Source organism: Nicotiana sylvestris, chromosome 2 (genome assembly GCF_000393655.2).
Source record: "Nicotiana sylvestris chromosome 2, ASM39365v2, whole genome shotgun sequence".
Lineage (NCBI taxonomy): Eukaryota > Viridiplantae > Streptophyta > Magnoliopsida > Solanales > Solanaceae > Nicotiana > Nicotiana sylvestris.
In genome coordinates this window covers 131466886-131490872 of record NC_091058.1, presented here as the reverse complement: position 1 = coordinate 131490872, position 23987 = coordinate 131466886, and the positions used below count along the sequence as shown (strand labels likewise).

Here is a 23987-nt window from a genome sequence, read left to right as displayed (position 1 = left end):
CAGTCAACATTAAATTTAAGAAATTTGATAAATCTAGACCTGAGCTCGGGGTTTAATCCTGTCCCTAAGTAGAGCTTTCTCTGCAAGAACTTTTCGAACAATGTGACTTGTTCAAGTTCTTCCGCCAAGGATTTTGTTGCGTCCGTTTCTTCTGTTACCTAGAAGTATATTATTACCTGATATGATTCCAACTCCTCCTCCCATTGGTTGACTTCGCTCGGCTCGGGAGAAAGTGCCGGTTCCTGTAATTGCTATACTGCATGCTCCTTCCCTTTGCAACTGGAAACTGAGATTACATTCATCTCCCTTGCCACAGGTTGGTCTCCTTTTATTTGTTTAATTCCCTCAGAAGTTGGGAACTTCAGCAATTGATGATATGTTAACGGTACGACCTTCATCTTGTGCAACCATGGTCTTCCCAAAATAATATTGTAACCCATATCATCGTCTATTACCTTGAAAAGGGTCATCTTTATCACTCCCTCGACTTTCATAGGCAGTAGGATCTCTCCTTGGGTTGTCACGCTCGCCAGATTGAACCCGATGAAGAGTTTTGTGGCTGGAATGATGCTTTCGGTCAGCTTGTCTTGTTCCAACACTCTCCACTCAATATTATTGGCTGAACTTCCTGGGTCTATCAAAACACCTTTAATTTTAAAATCAAAGACATTTAAAGAGATTACCAAGGCATCGTTGTGCAGCAGTAATAATCCATCTGCGTCTTCCTCCATAAAATTAATGTTGTCCTCAGCAACTTCCCAGAGTCTCTTACTGTGGGTTACCGATACATTCATCTTTTTTGCCGCCAAAAATGTCACTCCATTAATCTCGTTCCCTCCGAAAATCATGTAGATCGTCAGATGTGGAGGATTTTTTCCTGCTTTCGAAGGTTCCGCGTTATCACAGTTGCGACCATAATTGTTTTTAGCTCGATCACTTAAGAATTCTCTAAGATGACCGTTATTCAGCAATGTTACCACCTCTTCGCGTAGATGTCGACAGTCCCTAGTCTGGTGACCGTTGGTCCTGTGGTATTCACACCACAAATTAGGATCCTTTTAACTGGGACCAGATCTTACTTGCTTCGGGAACCGTGATTCCTTAATGTTCCTCATAGCTGATACCAGCTCCGCTACGCTAATATTGAAGTTGTATTTGGAAAGCCTGGGGTAGGAGGAATCTCGGGAACCTGATATCTCCTTGTCATCCAATAACGTGTTATTGGCCGCGATTAGATCTCCTTTCGATTGCAAATCCATCCACCAATCGGACATCTCTATCGTATCTTTCAGTCCTTTCATAGGGCAAAAACCAACCTCTTAAAGACCGTCGATCTGTGTCAAAATCATCTTTTGACTTCTCTTTATTTTTCTCCCGGTCTCGACCTTTGGTTGATGTAGGGAAACCAAGCTAATCATCCTCAATTCTTATCTTTGACTCGTACCAATTGTGAACATCTACCCATGTTGTTGCCTGGAACTCGAGTAGATTTTCTTTCAAATTCGGGAAGCGTCGGAACTTCTCGGATTCAGTCTTTTAGTGAATGCTTTAGCTGCCTATTCGTCTGGTACGGTCGGTAGCAACATCCTTTCCTTCTGGAACCTGGTCACGAACCCCTGCAGTATTTCGGACTCTCCTTTTGCAATCCTGAATATGTTAGCCTATCGGGCCTGTACCTTTCTAACCCTGGCATGGGCCTTGATGAAAGAGTCCGCGGGCATCTCGAAGGAATATATGAAGTGCTCGGGCAAAAGCGAATAACACGTTAGGGCCCCTTTCGTGAGGGTCTTCCCGAATTTCTTCAGTAAGACTGACTCAATATCATGGGGAGCTAAATCGTTCCCACCGCCATTGTATAGGTGGTGATATGCTCCCGAGGATCTGAAGTCCCATCATATTTCAGCACGTCTGGCATTTTGAACCGCTTCGCAATCAACTCTAGCACCGCACTAGGTTTGAACGGAAACTGGGTATATTTCTTTGAGTCCGTTCCTTTCAACACTAGTGTTGCGCTCTGAATTTGATCCATTCAGGCATTTATTTCCCTCATAAATCGCATGAGTTTGGTTTTAAAGGGATCATTCTCGTTGTTGTTACTGGATCCACTACTGTTCTCCCCCGCCCCGTTGAAGCCGACTTTGCCCCTCGGGGTGTTGTTATCGACCCTCTGCATTATTTGATTTGTGGGAGCACCGGGAGGAACCAGACCTCTTCCATTCATGTTGTTGGAAGAACCTGACAATGCCTGCTTCAACTCTTTCATGACCTAATACTGTTGTGAGAGATGACCCATAATGGCTTTTTGTTGCTCTCTCAAGATCCTTACTATTTCAATGACGTGCTCTTTTTCAGCATCATTAGGAGTCTCCTCTCGACCATGTCGTGGATATTTCCTGCCGTGGACCAGCGTGGCCTCGTCCTCCTCGTTGCGGGTATCATTGAGTGAATCTTCGTGCTGAGGCGGATTTCCTTGGGCCTCAACGTTGTATGCGATGTTGACACCGTTATCTGCCATTTTTTTTAATGATTTTTGATAAGAACAAATAATCAAACGAATTAGTAATAGATGCAAGGATAAACTCAATTACACAACTATCTAAGCCCCACAGTTGGCACCAAACTGTCTACCCGTAAAATAGTACAGTTGAATTTATACGTAGTTTATAGACAAGTGAATTGATTTGATCCCAAAATAATAAATAAATTAGACATGAATATAATACTTAGCATTGAAATCGAGATAAAACAATAGCAATCTTGATTCTGGGAGTAGAGCTTCCACAGACAGTAATAACAGTATTAATAAGCAAGAAGATAAAATATTATTGAGCTTTTGAACAGAGTATATATAGTATTCGCTTGTCAAAAAATTTGTGTCCTTTACAATGATTGTAGAGCTCACTATTTATAGTTGCAACTTAGGAAACAAGGTCCTAGGATCAAGCCTCTCTTAAATAACAATTATGAGGGCCATTGAAGAAAGTGTAACGGTAGGCAGTGAATGACATATTCTCTATAACGGACCGTGCACTTAATGCTATAGAATATTCTCCATTAAATGCTACCGGGTGACAGGTATTTAATTCGCCTTTATGACTACTATTCTATTCGAGATCGTTGCTTTCTGACCTGGCTGTCTTCTGTCTACGGTTCCACGTGTCGCTTTCTCATGCGATCATTTAATATGAACATATTTTACCCTATACATCGACATTACTGAACCTATTGAAATTTTTTAAAAAGGGGTTGGGTAGGTTATAAAATTTAATTATGACACATTAATTTTCTTTGGCCTTTTCTGCCACTTTCTTTTTACCCACTCATATTCAGAGCTTGAATTTTAAAGTCTGGGAATAATGAGAGTAAGAATACATGGGTTCAATTTCCATGAAGACTCTCTCCGACTTCTTAAGATTAGCTTTGGAGCAACGATAAAGTTATTTTTGTATGATTTATAGGTCACGGGTTTGAATCGTGGAAACAATCACTAATAGTTATGTTAGGTAACACTACCTACATCACACCTCTGTGGTGCAGCCGTTCCCTTGACCCTACCTGAATATAGAATACTTTATGCCCTGAACTACCTTTTCTATCTCCAGCTCACTCCTATATTAATTAATGGCCAATGAGTAATGACTTTACTTGGGATTTGCCATAAATGAGACATGCTCAGTGCGCCGTTCAGACACTTTATAGTTCACCTAATATCTATTGGTAATGCTATGTTCAAATAAGAAAATCAGAGAAGCAAACAATCGTTAGTTCAATAAACAAATCATAAAATAATTCCGAGCTCACTGAATGCACCGTGTGTTTTTAAGGAATTTAATCCTCTCACTATTGCCCAAGGTTATGGATTAATTCCTCCCAGAATAGAACGGAGTAACTATTCAGTGATAGCGGCACTACAAATCACAGAATTTCAACGAACTCAACAAACGGAGCAAATCACACTTGACACTTATATTTAATTGGAAAATAATGCAACAATGTAGAAAAGAGGGGAGAAGATTTCAGATTTTCCATGTCTGAAAAATGAGGCCAAGCCTCTAAATTTGTATAGACAAAGGAAGGGTGAGATGGAGAGGTGCAATTCAAAAAGTATCTCTTCCATTTCCCATTCACATCCTTTAAAGAAAAAATGCAACAATCCTCTACATGAATGGGGAATGGACATATGTGGAAAAACATGCATGAAAATACTGTGTGATTCATAAGTAAGGATTAATCACATCTGGATAAGTAGGTTTCCCTTTGAACTTTCCGTAGCGAACTTATGTCGAATATACTCAGTCAATCGGTAAATTTGATATCTTTGAACCGTCGAGATTTGGTGTATACCTAGACAACTATAGGTCATACAATCAATCCTTAACCGTTTTTGTTTCTCGGTTGTGTTCGTTTCAGCCATGAACACCGCTTGGTTTCATGAGTGCTTAGAGAATGGGCCTTTACTTTCATTCCCCTTAAAGCGACTTACACTTCACACTCACATAGGTGATTTCTAAACATGTAATCCTATAGACACACTATCTGGTCATACCCTGCCAGACTTAGCAAATCATTAAAAAACTTTAAGCTTTATTGACTCATCAAAAATCCTTAATGCTTTACCTTGATTTCTGAACATTGTCTTCATCACGAGAATGTGTTGAGTTATTTGACAATGTTGAACCGTCATTCATAACATTGTTTGATCTCTTTGAACCTAGCTCTTGGGATCTCCAGTCTGCTAGGTAGAGTTACCGCCATGATGACTTGTCCTAGGCCTTTTCCCTATTCCCTTCGATGATCTTTCAACTACCTCTCTAGGTATGCCTTTTGAATGTGGATCCGACACGTTAATCTTTTGACTTTATGTAGTCAATTGTGATAACACCACTAGAGAGTAGTTGTCTAACGGTATTGTGTCTCCGTCGAATATGACGAGATTTTCCATTATACATAACGCTCCCTGCCCCGGCTATTGCCGGTTGACTATCACAATGTATACATATAGGTGCCAAAGGTTTGGGCCAAAATGGAATATCTTCTAAGAAATTTCAGAGCCATTCAGCTTCTTCACCCGCCTTGTTTAAGGCAATAAACTTAGCCTCCACCGTAGAGAGCTCAATGCACATTTATTTGGACGATTTCCAAGATATCGCTCCTCCACTGACTGTTTAGAATCGGTTGAACCGGTGATCTAATTTGCATCACTATACCCCTCTATTATCGCGGGATACTTATTGTAGTGCAAAGCATAATTTGGAGTATATTTCAAATACTTCAAAACTCGTTTCATTGTCTTCAAAGTTCAATGCAAACTTTCTTATATTGAAGACTAATACGTTTCGACTTTCGATTGCATATCAGATTATTGACTATACTTACTGTAGTAATAGTATATTATAACAACAGCTATAATGATTGGCATCAGTTTTGGCCACAACCTTTTAATATATAACACATTTCACGGTCATTCCGCTATTTTCAAGCATTTGTATGCTATTTATTCATACGTCTATATGATATGCAAATTATAGCACCTTCATTCATGAAACAAATCCAACTTGGAATGGATTTTGGTCATGTTCATCGGTTGGTTCACCTCTTTATAGACCAATGTATTAATATATTTGTTCATGAACGGTCATGTTTATACGAAACATGTAACGCACTTTTCATGAAAAGTTGTAGACTTCCAGGTGACACTCTTTCATAAAAGAGCTAAACATTATAAATGTTCAAGAAAGAACAAATCATTTCTGGAAAGGCACGTAAACAACTTTCGGATTTGTAGTTTCATCACTAACCATCACTTAGACTGAACAAGTAATGAATTCACCGACTACCATATCAATATCCCTAAGGACTCGTGGGGTTCGAAGAGTTATATATTCTAGTTCTTCTATATAATATATACGTCATGTCTAATATTAGCTTTTGTTATGCATAAGCTAAATACCCCTACATTTCACATATTTTATGTGTTTTTTCTATCAACATATAATTCATATATAAACAAACAATGACTACATAACTTAGAGTACTCTTAATGTAAATACACTAGTCTGAAACCATTTGACAATATTTTCTAGTTAAATTTGGCATGCCATTGTTTGGGTGCTTGTTTTAGTCCATAAAGTGGCTTAATAAGTCGACACACTTTCTTTTCTTTCCAGGAACCACGAACCCTTCAGGTTGTTCCATATAAATTTCTTCCTCCAAATATCCACTTAATACACGGTGGCTAACGCTATTACCATCCGAATAGATGTAATTCTCGTTACCAGTGAGCATGTATCAAAGTAATCAAGACCTTCTCGTTGTCTTAATCCTTAATCAATCTTGCCTTATATTTGTCAATAGTACCATCAACTTTTATTTTCCTCTTGAAAATCCATTTGGAACCCAATTGTTCGTTCCCTAGAGTAAGATCAACTAACTCACAAGTATGGTTATTTAATATGGATTATATCTCACTATTGACTGCTTCTTTTCGAGGAAGGCATAATTTATTTCAAAATTTGAAGCTCATTTTCTGACAAGAATGTCAGAAAATCTGACCCAATGGAAGTAGTTGTCCTTTGACGTTTACTACGTCTTGGATTCACCTCTTTAGGTGTACTTTCCTTTGCTTCTTCTCGAAGTCGATTGGATATTTCACTAGACGACTCACATTCCTTTTTATACGGATAAATATTCTCAAAGAATTCAGCATTATCTGATTCGATTACCGTATTAATATGAATGTCAGGATTTTTTGATTTATGAACAAGAAAATGATATTCCTTATTATTTGTTGCATATCCTATGAAAACGCAATCAACGTTTTTCGGTCCGATCTTTACTCTTTTGGGTTAGGAACTTGAACCAACACCGCACACTTTAAATATTTTTAGTTGGACTTTCTTCCTTTCCATTTTTCATTTAGAATAGATTGCGTTTTGCTATGGGGGATTCGATTGAGTATTCGGTTAGCTGTAAGAATAGTTTCCCCCATAAGTTCTTGAGTAAACTAGAACTTATCACCAAAGCATTCATTATTTTATTTAATGATCGATTCTTTCTTTCCGCAATTCTATTAGATTGCGGTGACTAAGGGCTGTCGTTTGATGAATAATATCATATTCCAAAAATGAGATTTACATTCACCGCCCCTATAAACTCTTGTTTGTATCACGACAGAGCCAAAATAAATGGTGAAGTTTTTAATTTTCAAACCAATTTATCACAATCAAAATCAACAAACAGTGAAGTTTTTAATCTTCCAATCGAGTAATATATGATACAATCAGATCTAATTAACGACGAAGTTTTTAATCTTCAAGCCGAGTAGAAAGTTACTTAGGCTTTAATCTCCAAAATGGATAGAAAGTCACGTAGACTGTAATCTCCGTCAAATGAGTAGAAAGTCACAAAAACTTTAATCTCAGAACAAGTAGAAAATCAAGAAGATATTAATCTCAAAATAGGAGTAGAAAATCACAAAGATTTTAATTTTCATAACGGCGGTACAAAATCAGGATGATTTTAACTTTTCTTTTAAATGACTTTCCAACTAAACCATTACAACACTTTTCATGATCTCAAGAATACTTTCAAGTATTTAGTGTAAGCATAAAGCACATCTTACAAAACCTTGAAGATTATTTTTCATATAATTTCAAGCATGCTACCAAAGTTATATACCAACTATTAATAGTTTTTCATTTGGTCAAATTAAAGGAATAACAGAATTAACCACAAACACATATTATTCCCCATCATGCATATAATTCAAAATTTGTAATATGAGATCATCACTAAATAAACATCTGCCTTAATAATTATAAGATAAGATATCATAAATCACCAAAGGGCAAGAAAGACGGTTGAACCCGATTTTTATCGCCACTTCAGTGTTGACTGTTTGATATCATAATCAAAAAATGTGTCTTGGGCCGGTGATGAATTTAAGGGCAAGCACCATTTTTCCAGGAAATCACTCAATTTGTAATTGGTAATAGAACGATGAAACAAGTTTACTGGACGAAACTTATTCGAAAAGCCATCAATGCTTTAGCAATCTTTCAATTACTTATACGTGTGAATCCAAGTGAGCCAAGGCAATACTTTAGCCTTGTATTCAAATCATTTAAATCAATCATGAACTTTCAATTCCATCGTTTATTTCGTCTCTATCAGCAGTCACAAACAAATATTTGCACAATGATTTTCTTCTCTATCAGCCGATTTCCACAGCCTTTGGCTTCATGTTAGTTGCCACTCTCTGTTGTAAGTTAGTAAATTTTTAGTATACTAAAAATCAGAGTTGTGCATGGACCCAACCGCAAAAATTATTCTCTCATGAGAAAGACCTTGTAAACTATTGATTACTCTCTGCGAATATGATGGAATACTCCACCCATTTGTGTTGAAGTCAGGAGTAGCGCCGGAAATAAGTGTTTGTGGTATAATTCGGTTTTCTACAATGCACCATTTCGCAAAAGGAGTGCCTTTTTGGGGTGCATTACTTGCAATAGTCAGTCAAAACCAATAAGCCGAAGACAAAAAGAATTTTGATTTCTGCTTTCTTTCTCAACTTTGCTCTTCGTATAACATGTAAATTCCCTTCAAATTGGGATATTTAAATACCTTAAGATTGTTGGTAATACTTGTTGCGGAAGCCAAATGTATATAGTGTGAATAAGTCACAACTACTATACCAAAAATTATGACAGCCACCAAATAATAAATAAGACAATAAAGCAACAATAAAGGGAACACCAGAATTTACGAGGTTCGGCTAATTTTGCCTACTCCTCGGACACAACCAATATTTTATTTCACTCCAAAAATACAAGTGAAATAATACTAAAGAGAGAAGATACAAATGCCTTAAACAGATGAGAAGGCAAATGAGAGGTGTGTTTAAATCCTAAACATTAGGCTTTCTTTTATAGGGGGAAAATCCCCCAAAATTCAAGAGCCCACCGATGTGGGACAAATTTGCCAAACTTCAACAAATCTCCACCTTGGCAAAATTCCACATCTTCAATTTTCTCTCAATAACAAATTTTGATTGTGTCTTCATCTTTAATCTTCAGTTTTCAACAATGTTGATCAAATCCAAACAATGTTGAAACTTGACCGCAGTCACCACCTTTGTCAGCATATCAGCAGGATTCTCTGTAGTATGAATTTTCTTCACCGTGACTCCACCTTCTTCTATGATTTCTCGTACGAAATGATACCGAACATCAATGTGCTTCGTCCTTGCATGATACACTTGGTTCTTCGCTAATTGAATAGCACTTTGACTATCACAAAAAATTGTGATACCTTTTTGTTCAACACCAAGCTCCTTTAGCAATCCTTGAAGCCAAATTGCCTCTTTCACAGCCTCTGTAATAGCCATGTACTCTGCCTCTGTTGTAGACAAAGCAACTGTTGACTGCAAAGTAGACTTCCAACTAACTGGTGCCTTTGCAAAAGTAAACACATAACCAGTAGTTGATCTTCGTTTGTCCAGATCACCCGCAAAATCTGAGTCACAATATCCAACTACAGACTGATTGTCTTCCTGCTCAAAAACTAACCCGACATCTACAGTATTATGAATATACCGTAGAATCCACTTCACAGCTTGCCAATGCTCCTTCCCTGGATTGTGCATATATCTGCTAATAACTCCAACAGCTTGTGAAATGTCAGGCCTTGTGCAAACCATTGCATACATCAAGCTACCAACAACATTTGCGTATGGTACCTTTGACATATACTTTCGTTCAGCTTCATCCATTGGCGACATAGTAGTACTTAGCTTAAAATGGGAAGCAAGTGGAGTACTAACTGGCTTAGTCTTGTCATCTATGCCAAAACGTTGAAGTACTCTCTTCAAATATTCCTTTTGAGATAAACAGAGTTTCTTTGAACGTCTATCTCTAATTATCTCCATGCCAAGAATTTTCTTTGCCTCACCCAAATCCTTCATCTCGAACTCCTTCTTCAGTTGAATCTTCAACTTATCAATTTCTTCCAAATTCTTGGAAGCTATCAACATATCATCAACATATAGGAGAAGATATACAAAGGAACCATCTTTAAGCTTGTGCAAATACACACAATGATCGTATTTGCTTCTCTTGTACCCTTGCCGCAACATAAACTCGTCAAATCGCTTGTACCATTGTCTAGAAGATTGTTTCAATCCGTACAATGATTTTTCAAGTTTGCACACCATATTTTCTTTTCCAGCAACTTTGAATCCTTCTGGCTGAGTCATGTAGATTTCCTCCTCCAAGTTTCCATGTAAAAACGCAGTTTTTACATCCATCTGAACTAGTTCCAAATCCAATTGTGCTACCAAAGCCAACATAATTCTAATGGAGGAATGTTTTACAACTGGAGAAAACACTTCATTGTAATCAATTCCCTCCTTTTGAGCATATCCTTTGGCCACCAATCTTGCTTTGTAGCGAACATCTACTTGGTTAGGAAATCCTTCCTTCTTTGCAAATACCCATTTGCACCCAATTGCTTTCTTTCCCTTCGGGAGATTGGCCAATCTCCATGTATGATTCTGATGAAGGGACTGTATTTCATCATTCATGGCAATCCTCCACTTATCTTCTTCTGAACTTTGGACAACGTCTTTATAAGTAGTAGGAACATCATCAGCTACAATTGAGGTTGCACAAGCAACCGTCTCTATGAGACGAACAGGTTTCGTTATTGTTCTTTTTGGCCTGCTGGTTGCTATTGATTCAAGTTGTTGTTGAGGTTCCTGAGTTGGAATCTCCTCTACTGGCTCTCCTTCCAGAGGGTAATCTTCATTTGTTTCCTCCTCTGCTTCTTGTGTAGGAAAAATAAATTTTCCCTCAAACTCCACCTGCTTAGAAGCACCTTTATTTTGTTTGGTGTCTTCTGTTACCTTATTTACCATAGCAGATTCATCAAAGGTAACATCTCTGCTGAATATTACTTTCTTTGTCATAGGACACCATAAGCGATATCCTTTGACTCCAGAAGTAATTCCCATAAAAATAGCCTTCTTTGCCCTTGGATCCAATTTTGACTCCGTCACATGATAATATGCAGTTGAGCCAAACACGTGCAAAGAGTTATAATCTACAGCAGGTTTTCCGTACCATTTTTCAAATGGTGTCTTGCCATCAATAGCAGCAGATGGTAGACGATTAATGAGGTGACATGCATATGTAATTGCCTCAGCCCAAAATTCTTTGCCCAAGCCAGCATTGGACAACATACACCGTACCTTCTCCAGCAAGGTCCGGTTCATACGTTCTGCCACTCCATTCTGTTGTGGTGTATGTCTAACAGTGAAGTGTCGGACGATGCCATCATTTTCACAGACCTTATTGAAATGATCATTTTTGTATTCACCTCCATTGTCTGTGCGAATACACTTGATCCTCCTGCCTGTCTGATTCTCCACCATCGTCTTCCATTTGAGAAAAATTCCCAACACTTCATCTTTGCTCTTCATTGTATACACCCATACTCTTCGGGAAAAATCATCAACAAAGGTTACAAAATAGTGCTTCCCACCCAATGAAGGTGTTTTGGAAGGACCCCAAACATCTGAGTGTACATAATCCAAAATGCCTTTAGTATTATGGATCGCTGTACCAAATTTAACCCTTGTCTGTTTCCCTTTAACACAATGCTCACAAAACTCCAAGTTGCAAGCCTTTACTCCTTTTAACAATCCTTGATCTGATAGAGTTTTCAAGGATTTTCCTCCAGCATGTCCCAAGCGCATGTGCCATAGCTTGGTTGCTTCTGCTTCTTTGTCATCACTGGATGTCACTGTCGCTGTCCCAATAACTGTACTGCCACGATAGCGGTACATATTATTATTCTTCCGATTAGCCTTCATTACCACTAGTGCACCGGAGCATACTCTCATCACTCCATTTTCTGCAATGATTTTGAACCCTTTTGATTCTAGGGCTCCCACAGAGATGAGATTCTTCTTCAAATCCGGTACATATCGAACATCTGTTAATGTTCTGATCATTCCATCATGGTTCCTTAATCGTATTGAACCAATGCCATATGAGGTAAGAGGGCTGTTATCCGCTGTGTGGACGACTCCATATTCTCCTTCTTGAAATTCCACGAACCAGTCCTTGTTGGGACACATATGATAGCTACAAGCCGAGTCCATCAACCATATGTCTGATGATGTTGATGACTCTGTTGTAACTAATGAGAAGTCTGAATCATCACAATCAGCTACATTTGAATCCATAATGGCCTTTCCATTGTTATGTTTGGCCTTATTCTTCAACTTCGGACAGTCTTTCTTCCAGTGCCCTTTTTCTCGACAAAAGGCACATTCATCTTTGCTGGGTCTGGATCTTGACTTGGATCTTCCCTTCTTTGTCCTCGTTTGATTTTGAGGACGACCCCTCACAAACAGTGCTTCTCCTTCTCCGCCCTTCTGTTTTTCTCGCTTTCTTTGTTCATAGCTGTACAAAGCCGAACAAACTTCTCTGAGAGAAATTTCGTCATTTCCATGGAGTAGAGTAGTTTCAAGGTGCTCGTACTCATCAGGAAGTGACGCCAACAACATTAAGGCCAAGTCACCATCATCATAAGTTGTATCCATATTTTGCAAATCTGTGACCAACTTATTGAAACTGGTGATATGTTCATTCATCGTGGTACCAGGAACATAGGTGAAGTGAAACAGTCTCTTCTTCATGTACAATTTATTTTGACTGTTTTTCTTCAAAAATTTATCCTCCAGTGCTTTCCATAATTTACTTGCAGAAGTTTCCTTTGTGTATGGATATTTCTGCTCTCTAGCAAGGTAGGATCGAATGGTACCGCAAGCAACACGGTTGATAATTCTCCAATCTTCTTCTCCAATAACATCTGGTTTCTTTTCTTCAATGGCCAGATCTAGCCCTTGTTGAAAAAGGACATCTAGAACCTCGCCTTGCCACATCCCAAAATGTCCGGACCCGTCAAATATTTCGACCGCAAATTTCGCATTTGACACAATTCTTGTCATAAGCGAAGATGCCAATGATGACGTATTGTTGACACTTGATGTAGATTCTTCTTGTTTATTGTCTCCCATCTTTGACACAAATATTATTTAATAGCTGACGACACAAATCAAGATTATTTCCTTTCTGGTGTGGAAGATCAGACTAAGCTGCAACCACAGAGCATACTCAGACAGAACCTTGACTCAGTTACCAAGATAAATCTTTTCTGATGTGGAAGATCAGACTATGCTGCAACCACAGAGCATACTTAGACAGTACCTTGGCTCTGATACCAATTGTTGCGGAAGCCAAATGTATATAGTGTGAATAAGTCACAACTACTATACCAAAAATTATGACAGCCACCAAATAATAAATAAGACAATAAAGCAACAATAAAGGGAACACCAGAATTTACGAGGTTCGGCTAATTTTGCCTACTCCTCGGACACAACCAATATTTTATTTCACTCCAAAAATACAAGTGAAATAATACTAAAGAGAGAAGATACAAATGCCTTAAACAGATGAGAAGGCAAATGAGAGGTGTGTTTAAATCCTAAACATTAGGCTTTCTTTTATAGGGGGAAAATCCCCCCAAAATTCAAGAGCCCACCGATGTGGGACAAATTTGCCATACTTCAACAATACTATGTTCAAAATCAGAAAATCAGAAAAACAAATAAACTTTAGTTCAATAAACAAATCGTAAAATAATTCCGAGCTTACTAAATGCACAGTGTGTCCTTAAGGAATTTAATCCTCTCATTGTTACCCAAGGTTATGGATTAATTCCTCCCAGAATAGAACAAAATAACTATTCTGTAATAGCGACACTACAAATCACAACAAACGGAGCAAATCATACTTGACACTTATATTTATTTGGAAAATAATGCAACAATGTAGAAAAGAGGGGAGAAGTTTTAAGATTTTTCATGTCTGAAAAATGAGGACAAGCCTCTAAATTTTTATAGACAAAGAAAGGGAGAGATGGAGAGGTGCAATTCAAAAGATACCTCTTCCATTTCCCATTTACATCCTTTAAAGAAAAAACGCAACAATATCTATTTCTTGTCTAGACATTATGAAATCGCCAAAGTTCATTTAAAATATCCAACATGCAAATTTGTAGAATTTATTTCTACTATGTTCCAAAACAATTCTGTGCTCAAAGTGATTGCTAATGTATCTTATATTATATATCTTTAGAGTAAATTCGGATGTAATGTGTCTAATGTGTGTCGATCAGTTATATTGAACGAAAGAAGATAAAGTGAGTCAATGCACTGAGTTTTGAAAACGAGATTACCATCTTTGACATGATCTCATCTACATATAAGAATGAGAACTAATCCACAATAGACATAAAGCACGTGTATTTTTTAACATCACGAATTATCTAATTCACAATCTTTGAGTCCATCTCCCGTATAACATTATGTTGTTGTCAATTTTGTTACATTGGCGAACAACTTAAAGTTGGTTCACTATCACTGTCATAAAATAAGACTCTTATTCGCACCAATATTTATATCAAATCAAATAATTTAATCTTACAAAAAAATGGTTAAAATGAGAATATATATCACTTAATCATGGCTAAGCAAGAAATATATATGATACACGTGTCTTGTATTAATTAGTTAAATATATTTATCCGTCTTCACCGTAAATAATTTTGTTTAGAAAAGGATGGGGATGGAGTTGGGGGAGCTTCCAAAGGGAGTCACGAGAGTAGCTCATTTGTTTGTTGGCAATTGCTAAATTTTTCTGACAGATTCTAACAGTAGGATGTCACTTGTTAATTTTTGGATATTTCGAGGACATTTTTGTTCACAAGAATAATTGTAAGGATGTAATTCAAGTTTGGGTACGGTTAAGGATATTTTTGGCCAAAAACTCTAAGCAATTTAGTTATTCGTGTGGCAGCGACGAAGCAGACGTAAAATTTGGAAAATTTGCCTTCACATAAGACGAAGTTGTATAATCGAAATTCTATAGCCATTTGTAAAGCAAGAAAAATTTCGCAATTTTCAATGTAGACCGTACCTCGGTACCTATTTCAAGATTGGAAGGTAGTTTGAGTAACGTAGTCGGCAGAAGCACTTAACTATTTAAGTATTGATTTTCCAAACAATTACAATAATGACCAAAGGAAAAATCAAAATCAGTAAAAGCATCAATATAGAGACAATTTCGTACACACGTTGTGGAAAAACTTAGTCAAATGCCCCATGTTACTTTAGCTACTATAAATAGACCTCCTTTTTCAACACTTCCCAGCCATCCCTTCATTTGTAGTATATCTTTAGTCCTTTCTTTTGCCTTTTCCCTTTCTTTTTCTTTCACTCATTATATATACATATATTCAACAACAACAATAGACACGCGAAATCTCAAAAGTGGGATCTGAGAAGTATAGTACGTACGCAGACCTTAATTACAATCCTCGGAGGGTAAAGAGGCTATTTCCGATATATTACATGTATTGAAGAAACTATATATTGTGTTATTGAAATTGCATGGAGAATCTGTAAAGCTCAGGAGGGATAGCACCATGGAGAGATTATCTTAACGAGCTTAATTAACACTGATTTTAGGCTTTCTGTTTTGGCTATCGGTCTGTTGCGCTATCCATCCTGAGTTTTATGGCTTTTTTCATGCTCTCTTTTGGTATATGTTACTGTTCTTTCAATGATAATTTTATTGTTTTTTATTATAAACTGACTTTAAGTTATGTACACATATAATATAGATGTCAGTTGTGAGGGAGGCTCAATAAAATATGTGGCCTAAAACTAAAGTTAAAAAGAGTCGTTGTTTAATCGGAGTAGAATCTTAATATATTTTATTTGAAGTTTATTCTTATTGTGTCTTTAAATGCAAAATATTTAAATTTTGAAGGACTATGGTTGTATCTGGTTTAAAAGTGTATCTGCAGTTATTTTTTTTTCGTGATTTGCTTGTATGAATATTTGTTGCATCATCAATATATATAAACAAAAACTCAGAAGGAGTATTATTATTAGTATGAGCGATAGATGAAGATAGTGTTTATTCATATTTGGTGCAAAGACTAGCTGGATATACACTTCTGCTTGTATTTTGTTTGTTTGGTTACCATGCTAAGTACCACCAATGCAAATTTTGGCAAGTGCTCCTGTGATGTGTTGCACAGTTGCAGTTTTACAGTGTTCATCATTTACAGATGAAGGCAAACTCTTCAGGCTTATCTTTAGGCCGGGTAGTGTAAGTTGCTTTGTCAATGCTCTAGGTAAAGGTCTTGCTCCATCTTGGACTCTGGATTTCTGGAAGTCTACTCAGTCTATTTTGCAGGCACATTTAATTCATCAGTATAATGTCTGAGATTAAACAGTTAGTAGATGCCAGTGGTCATTATCAGACATTGTTTTCGTGAGGCTAATTAGGTTGCGGACAGAATGGCCTCTTTAAAGCCACCAACTGGAGGAAACTCACATTTATAACTACTTTGAGACAATGCCAAGGCAAATCAAAGGGTTACTCAATGTTGATAGATGGCAGTTTCCATCTTTCCGAGTCAAGAAGAGAAGGTATATGCTCTAGTTATCATCCGAAGGAACAATTCACCGCTCAAAATGAGGCTAAAAAAAAAAAAAGAACGGGTCTTGCAGATATCCTCAAATGAATTGGGCCTAATGAGCTTTATAAAGAATCTTAAAGAGCGAAAATGAGGAATAAATTCAAAATCAGGGGTAGAGTTCATTATTTCTCGAAAACAAAATAAATTCAGGGGAATTTCCTTTACCTCTTGCCTTTTATTTGTGTGTCATAGAGATATGTCATAATTTAAAGTGTAGGGTGCGGAATGTAAATATGTATATATTTTTTTCCTCTTATCTTTGTGTGTTCTTCGTCATTCTTAAAAAAGGATTTAGACTTTTACGACGATGAATCTCCTAGACAATTTTCTTGAGGGATTAAAATCAAAACCAAAAAAAATCAATTTTTTTTAAGAACCAAACAATGTCTTTTACTCATTTTTGTTAGGTTGTGTAACAATTCCTCCTTAGTTTTTCTTTGTGTCGCGGTTCTTTTCCAAGGATTTTGCTTGAACCAGGTGTAGTTAGTTTTTCTTTTCTTAGGAGTAAAAAATCGTGTGTCGTTGTGTTAATTGAAGGCAATCTTTCTTGACTTTGTTGTGCTTTGAGAGCAGTGTGTGCCTTAGTTGTGACGCCTAGACTCATTTCTTGACTCGTGTGTACGTGTCCTAACATGCTTGATTTTGCTTACTACTTTGACTAGAGAGTTAGGATAGATCTGGTCCAGAGTGAGTTGTGTGCCAATGTGTGTGTGAAGTTCTTGTTGATATTCCGTCCATGTCATTTGATGTCTAGAACTTGCCTAGAGTGTGTGCAATGTGAAATGGTAGTCTTGCTCAGTCTAAGAACTGATATAGACATTTCTTTGTTGAGCCAGATATATGTTTGATTACCTACCTAATTATTGTATATCCTAGTTAGCCCACTTGAGCCTGTAATCCTATTTCTTTGACAACTACACTACAATTCTAACCCCTTTGTTTGAATTGATTACCCTTTTGAACCTTTTACCTCTCATGAGCACTTAAAATTATTATGTACTTGTTAAAAGCTAAGTGTAGGTATGGTTGGATTTTCGAGTGAAACATAAAAATTTGGAGAAAGGTACACTATTTGAAAAAATTGTGAGAGCCACTTGCAGGGAATCAAAAGAAAAAAAAAGAGAATTTGCTTGGAATAAAAGAAGGAAAATTAGAACTTAGAGAGAAGAAAAAAGGAAAAAAAGAGTTTGTACATATACTAGAAAGAAAAAAGTGGTTCCTTGCTAGTGGTAGTTCTCATTGTGTTTGTGACTTAAGAATTTGAGAGCTTGGTGTTAGCATTTTGTGAAGGTTGGGGTGTGGTTCAACACAAGTGTTAGATTTGAAGTTTTAATAGAATGTATTAAAGTGCTTATGGAGGTGCAATCACTAACCACCCGCCCCGTAGCCTACATTATAACCGAATTGAATCTTACTTGATCATTGACCGAATGAGCTCGAATTAGTAGAGTATTACACCATGTGCAAGCCTATAGTACATCTTTTGTGGCACATGAATTTTATTTCTAAGAGTGAGCGAATTCTTTCTATTTGTGAGTTCCTAAGTGTTCTTGAAACTTTACGATGTATGGAACTACTCTTTATTTTTTGTTTGAGGGGACATGACTTGTGAAAGAAAGATAATATTTTTGGCCGCTGTGTTAGAGTAAGTGAGCAGGTTTTCAAAAATACTTGGTGCTTTTTAGTCGAGTCTTGAGGTTTGGATGTTATGATAGGATGCTTAATCTGCTTTAATTATTCTTGGAATGGCACGTTAGGAGAGTTGTTTTAAAAGAGTCGTCTCTATTTGAAGTGTAGTTTGATTGCTCGAAGACGAGCAATTTTTTAAGTGTGTGGTGATGATGGCAGGATAGGAACTCACATTTTAACTACATTTTGCACCCTAATTACACTTTGATTTTATTTGAGCCTAACTGCTAGTACTTTATAGATATTACATGTGTTATGCCGTGTAAGATATAATTTCGAGTTGAGAAGCAAGTTTAGAGCTAAAATGGATAAATTGAAGCATTGAATCCTGAGTAAAAGCCTAAAGAAGTGAAATTTTCCTAATAATTTTGTAGTATCTCGAAGATAAATATAGATGTCTCCGTACCGATTCGTAAGACTCTACTAAACTAGCTCATGACTCATAGAACCTATAAACCTAACTGGGCTCTGATACCAACTTTTCATGACTCAAACTCCCACTGTAGAGGTCGTGATAGCACCTAGTCTCTAAGATTAGATGAGGAAATAACTGCGAAAAATATGTAGAAGCGTAGTATGAGTACACCACAGTCGGTACGCAGTAAGTATCAAGACTAACCTCGCTGAAGTAGTGACGAGATTCAAGTCATGTGATACTCACTAGTCAAATAACCTATGCAATATATAAAAAGAAAATTGACAACACAATGTATAACAAAGACATATCAACAACCGCTTCCGAACATGTGATAATAACTAAAACAAGTGAAAGTTCAGCTTGGCAATAAGTCACCAAATAGAAACACAAACATGGCACTTCGTGCCCATAATTTTGTCGCTCCTGCCTGTCATCCGACCGATTGTTTTGAGCATTTGCACTTCATCTGGTGGTTAAGGTCATGAACAGCTTCCTGTGATGTATTATGACTTGAGTGTATCGTCGGTTTTGGTTTTCGAGTGATTCAGAGTTGATTTGGGAGAGTGATTCTCATTTTAGAAGTTTTAAGTTGAAAGAGTTAAATAAGTTTGACTTTTATGTATTTCACCCTGGATTAGAGTTTTGATGGTACTAGGTAGGCCCGGATGGTGATTTTGGACTCGGACATATGCTCGAATTTGCGTTTAGATGTTTCTAGAAGGTTTTGGTGCTAATTGGCGAATGTTGATAATCTGGAGGATTGGAATGTTTATAAGTTTTACCGGGAGTTGACTTTGATGATATCGGGCACAGATTGTTGTTCGTAGAGTTGGAATAGGTTCGATATGTCACTTGGAACTTGTATAAAATATTTTGGTTCATTTCGGATTGGTTAGGCTTGAATCAGATACTTGGTTCGAAGTTTGAAGTTTATGAACTTAAGAGATTGATCTTGATCGATGATTCATGGTTTTGATGTTATTATGTATGATTTTAGGCTTCGAGGAGGTCCGTATTATATTTTGGGATTTGTTGGTATGTTCGGAGGGGGTTCTGAGAGGCTCGGGGTGGTTTTGGACCATTTTTAGGACTTTTTAGTTGCTGGTTTTTGGATACATGGGTGTGAATCGTGATCGCGGACCTTTGGGTCACATTCACGAAGAGCAAATTGCTGTTTGGGCATTGTGAATCATGATCGCGAAAGCCTTTCTCGCGATCGCATAAAAGAATTTCTACTGTCACTAGCCTGACTTTGGAAACTTGTATCTTGCAATCTATAAATTTTTTGAAGATGATCTAAAAATGAAAATTGTAGCCATTTGTGTCTAGTTTTCAGAAAACTAAATATTTGCCATTTGGAGTTTTATACAAAAAGTTATGGATATTCTACTAGAGGCTATTTGGAAGAGTTGGGCAAACTTGTTGGAATTTGTTCATCGTGATTGCGGGGACACGACCGCGATCGCGAAGGGTAAATATTGTGCTGGAATTTTTTTGAATCATGATCACGAGGTTGGCAATCACGATCATGAAGAAGGACCCATGACAATGCATTAAAATATCAAATTTCTGTATTTCGAGTTTATTTTCTTCACTTTTTGAGCCGGAGAGCTCGGATTTGGGAGATTTTGGAGGCGATTTTCACCACATTGATTGGGGTAAATAGTTTTTACTTTGTTTTAATTATAATCTGTGATTCTATCTTCGATTTTGATATTTGATTGATGATTTCAAAAGAATAATGGGGGGGGGGGTTTGTCTAACCTAAAGTGAATTTTTGAGTTTTGAATATCGATTTGGAGTTGGATTTGAGTGAAATTAGTTTTATTGGACTCGTACTCGAATTGCTTTTCAGAATTTGTGAGTTTTGTCAGGTTCCAAAGTACGGGCCCAGGTTTGACGTTTTGGGTGACTTTGAGTAATTGATTAAAGTTTGGATTTTTATCGTCTGGGTTTGTCTCCTATGGCATCATTTGATGTTTTTGGGTTATTTTTGGCTAGTTTCGAGCCGTTCGAAGGTTGATATGCACATGATGGCATTTCTAGAGTATTGTTGGCATGCACGGTATTTGTTTTGGCTTGTTTGTGGTAAGTATCTTATCCAAACGTGATTGAGGCACTAGTTGCCAGAATTAGTTGGTTGTGGGGATTGAGCCTCTGTGCGAGCACCAGGATATATATCCATGCTCGGGATAGGACTTAGGCTATAGTATGTCTAGATTTGACTGTTAAGCTTTAAGTTGTGATGTTTCTCATATTTGTAGCCCTGTTGTGAACTATTTGACCCATTTTTATGTTTACATAGAAGTTAATTCTCTGACTGAACTTGATATTTGCTATTTTTGTGAGGAAATTACCAATTTGAGCTATCATAGCACACTTTTCACATGCATGCACTTGAGCATGCCACTTACAATAGTCCAGGAGCATGAAATCTGATATTTGTTGATCATATACATCTATTCTTGTATATTTGATTCTGTGTGATATGATTTTGACTGGATGCATGTGACCACGCCAGACAGATTGTATTGTTATGCCTATGACCATGCCAGGCAGATTATGTTGCATGTGATCAAGTCGGGCGGATTATTTTGTTGTGCCTGTGACCATGCCAGGCAGATTGTGTTGTTATGACTGTGACCACACTGGGTGGATTGTGATATTGTATCTGTGACCATGCTGGGTAGATTGTGACTAATAGTATGTGATTTGTCCGTGCGAATCTAAATATTGATATTATAGCACGTGAGTTGTTCATGCAACATGTGAGTTGTTCGTGCAACGTGTGGATACTGATCCATCTCCCTAGGGTCACCCTTTCATGTTTCTCTCTTGATGGTGTACACGCGGATTGTGAGAAACTAACAAATTTCTGGTTGATGTGAGCTCTAGGAGAGTTGGTTACTATTATTTGGATTGGGTTGCACGCTGCAACATTCCTTATTGGCTTATTGTTATTTGGATCGGGTTGCGCGACGCAACATACTGATATCTGGTTATTGCATTTCATCTTCACTTGTAATTTCCTTGACTGTATACCTGATTTACTTGCATATCTTCCTTATATATTGGATTATTGACTGAGCAGAACACATTAAAACAAAAAATTGTGAGTACAAAATTGATTTTACCTGAAATTTTCTTGATTTGATCATATATCTGTTCTATACTTGTTGAATTTATGAACTCTACAAGGAAAACGAGTGTCATTTATAATTCTTGCTGCAAATACCTCGTTGAGGTTACTTATGATACTTATTGAGTACATGGGATCGGTTGTACTCATACTACACTTCTACACTTTGCGTGCAGATCTTAGAGCTGATGTTGCTGCGTCTAGCGGGAGTTGGCATTGTAAGTGTACCTGATTTTCGGACATAGCTATATTTTGTCCTTGTAGCTTTAAAGTTGTAATTTGTTATCTATTTTTCAAATAGATGTTGTAAATATTATTTCATATCAGCTTTGTAAATCTAAAGTCTTAGTGGCTCAAACTTGTACTACCAGTCCTTGGGTTAGTTTCAGTTGTTTCATTTATTGATCCCTTATTATTCCCAATTTAATTGCGTTGATTGTTAGTTGGCTTACCTGGCAGGTTGGATTAGTTGCCATCACGACTAGTGGATTTTTGGTCATGACAAGTTGGTATTAGAGCTCTAAGTTCATAGGTTCTACGAGTCATGAGCAAGTGTCTAGTAAAGTCTTGTGGATCGGTATGATGACGTCCACACCTATCTTTGAGAGGTTAGAGGGAATGTAGGAAAATTTTCCATCTTTCTTTACTCATCATGCAACATTAATTTAGCTTGAAGCGTATCTCTTGGAATTCCTTCCACTCACTTGTGTGTTATGTGAGCGCTCGGTATCAGCTGTGCATTGGGGTCTTGTGATTCCATGAATGAGGTGCGAGATGTGTTTTCTATGTTTTGGAGTTGGGCTGGTTTGGAGGATTTGAGGCCGAGTTTTGGCCGCAGCTTGAGCTCGATAGTTTTAGTTGTGCGAATATGTGCTTTTGGACTTCTATGTCCGATAGTGTCCCTAGGATGGGACTGGCGGCTCAATGAGTGGTTGAATAATTATATGATGACTATTATATGACTGCAGGATATGCTTAAATAGTTTGGATGTGACGAGAAGAATTTCAATTGGGATGTGAAAGGACTATGGATGCTTGATTTCTGTCTTGATGTGTTGTACAATCTCAGATTGCGAGTGTGTTCAAAATCTTTTATGTTGTTCAATTGTGGGGCGAGGTAGCCCTTATGTCTTGTTGACGAGTTCAGACTCAAGAAGATTAAGTGATTGCATATTAGTTATGGCCATGAAAGGATATAGAGAGAGTCAGGGTTAAGGCTAAGTAGGTGGGTTATCTCCTGCGCTATGTTCGGATGTTGTGTGATTCTTATGGTAATTATGTGGAGAGTTTCTTTCTACCAATGCATTATATGTGTTGCAATTGGAGTTTAGATCATGTGAGAAAGTTGACTTAACTATCACAAGGATGAATGTGAGCTTAGATGATGATTTGAAGTAATTTATGATTTGTGTTACATGAGCTTGTGAAGGATTTAGTTGAATTCTAGCGCGATATCATGGCAGTTATGGAGCAAAGGTATTGTTGGTTATCGGATGTTGTGTTCCATAGCTTTGATCCAAGTCTGTTATCGACGATCAGATTGCATAATTATATGTTATATTGGTTTCGGTCTGAGGTACGATTGTGGATCAGTTATGACTTGTAGAGGATGAGTTCGAGAATGGATCGAGTAAGGAAATATCTGGATATATGGTATATTACACTTTACGGGTAATGAAAATCATAGGATGAATTGGTTTTTTTATTCGTGATGGATGTAGTGTGCATGGAGTAGGGATTTACTCGGTTGCTTTAATGTAGGTTTACTTCTTTAGGTGTTGGTGTGCTAAAAGAGCACAGGTCGTTCGGCTCGTTTTGGCGGTACATTAGAGACTAGAGCAGAGTGGATGACTCTTGAGAAAGTTCCAATAATTCTAGAGTTATATGTAGTATTTGAGGACTTTTCCCAGATTATTGTACATGGCTAAGATATGATATTTGTATCGGGATGGTGTCGAGATTTGAGGTATATATGTTGTTATGGATTCCATATTTCAGTACTTGAGAGGTTAAAAGGGAACAACTCTAGATTCATAAGGCCTCTTTTGAGTGGGTATCTCAGATACATCATTTTGGGTGCTTATGAGGGAATACAATAGCTTATGGGCTTCAAAGCGACATGAT

The 23987-nt window shown here is 37.3% G+C and overlaps 1 protein-coding gene across 1 annotated transcript; it reads right to left on the bottom strand.

The window, feature by feature from the left end:
* Positions 1-251: 251 nt before the first annotated feature.
* LOC138885592 (uncharacterized) lies at positions 252-1274 on the bottom strand. Its single transcript, XM_070166555.1, has 2 exons — positions 1093-1274; positions 252-1026 (listed from the first exon to the last, which is right to left on the bottom strand). The coding sequence occupies exons 1-2, from the start codon at positions 1272-1274 to the stop codon at positions 252-254; spliced, it is 957 nt and encodes a 318-aa protein (XP_070022656.1).
* Positions 1275-23987: the final 22713 nt, after the last annotated feature.

Excerpts from the sequence above, each read along its gene's own strand:
- LOC138885592 (XM_070166555.1), bottom strand. The coding sequence starts at position 1,274 with ATGTCCGATTGGTGGATGGATTTGCAATCGAAAGGAGATCTAATCGCG. Across the intron at positions 1,027-1,092 it reads AGGAACATTAAGGAATCACG|GACCAACGGTCACCAGACTA; the intron begins GTTCCCGAAGCA and ends TGAATACCACAG.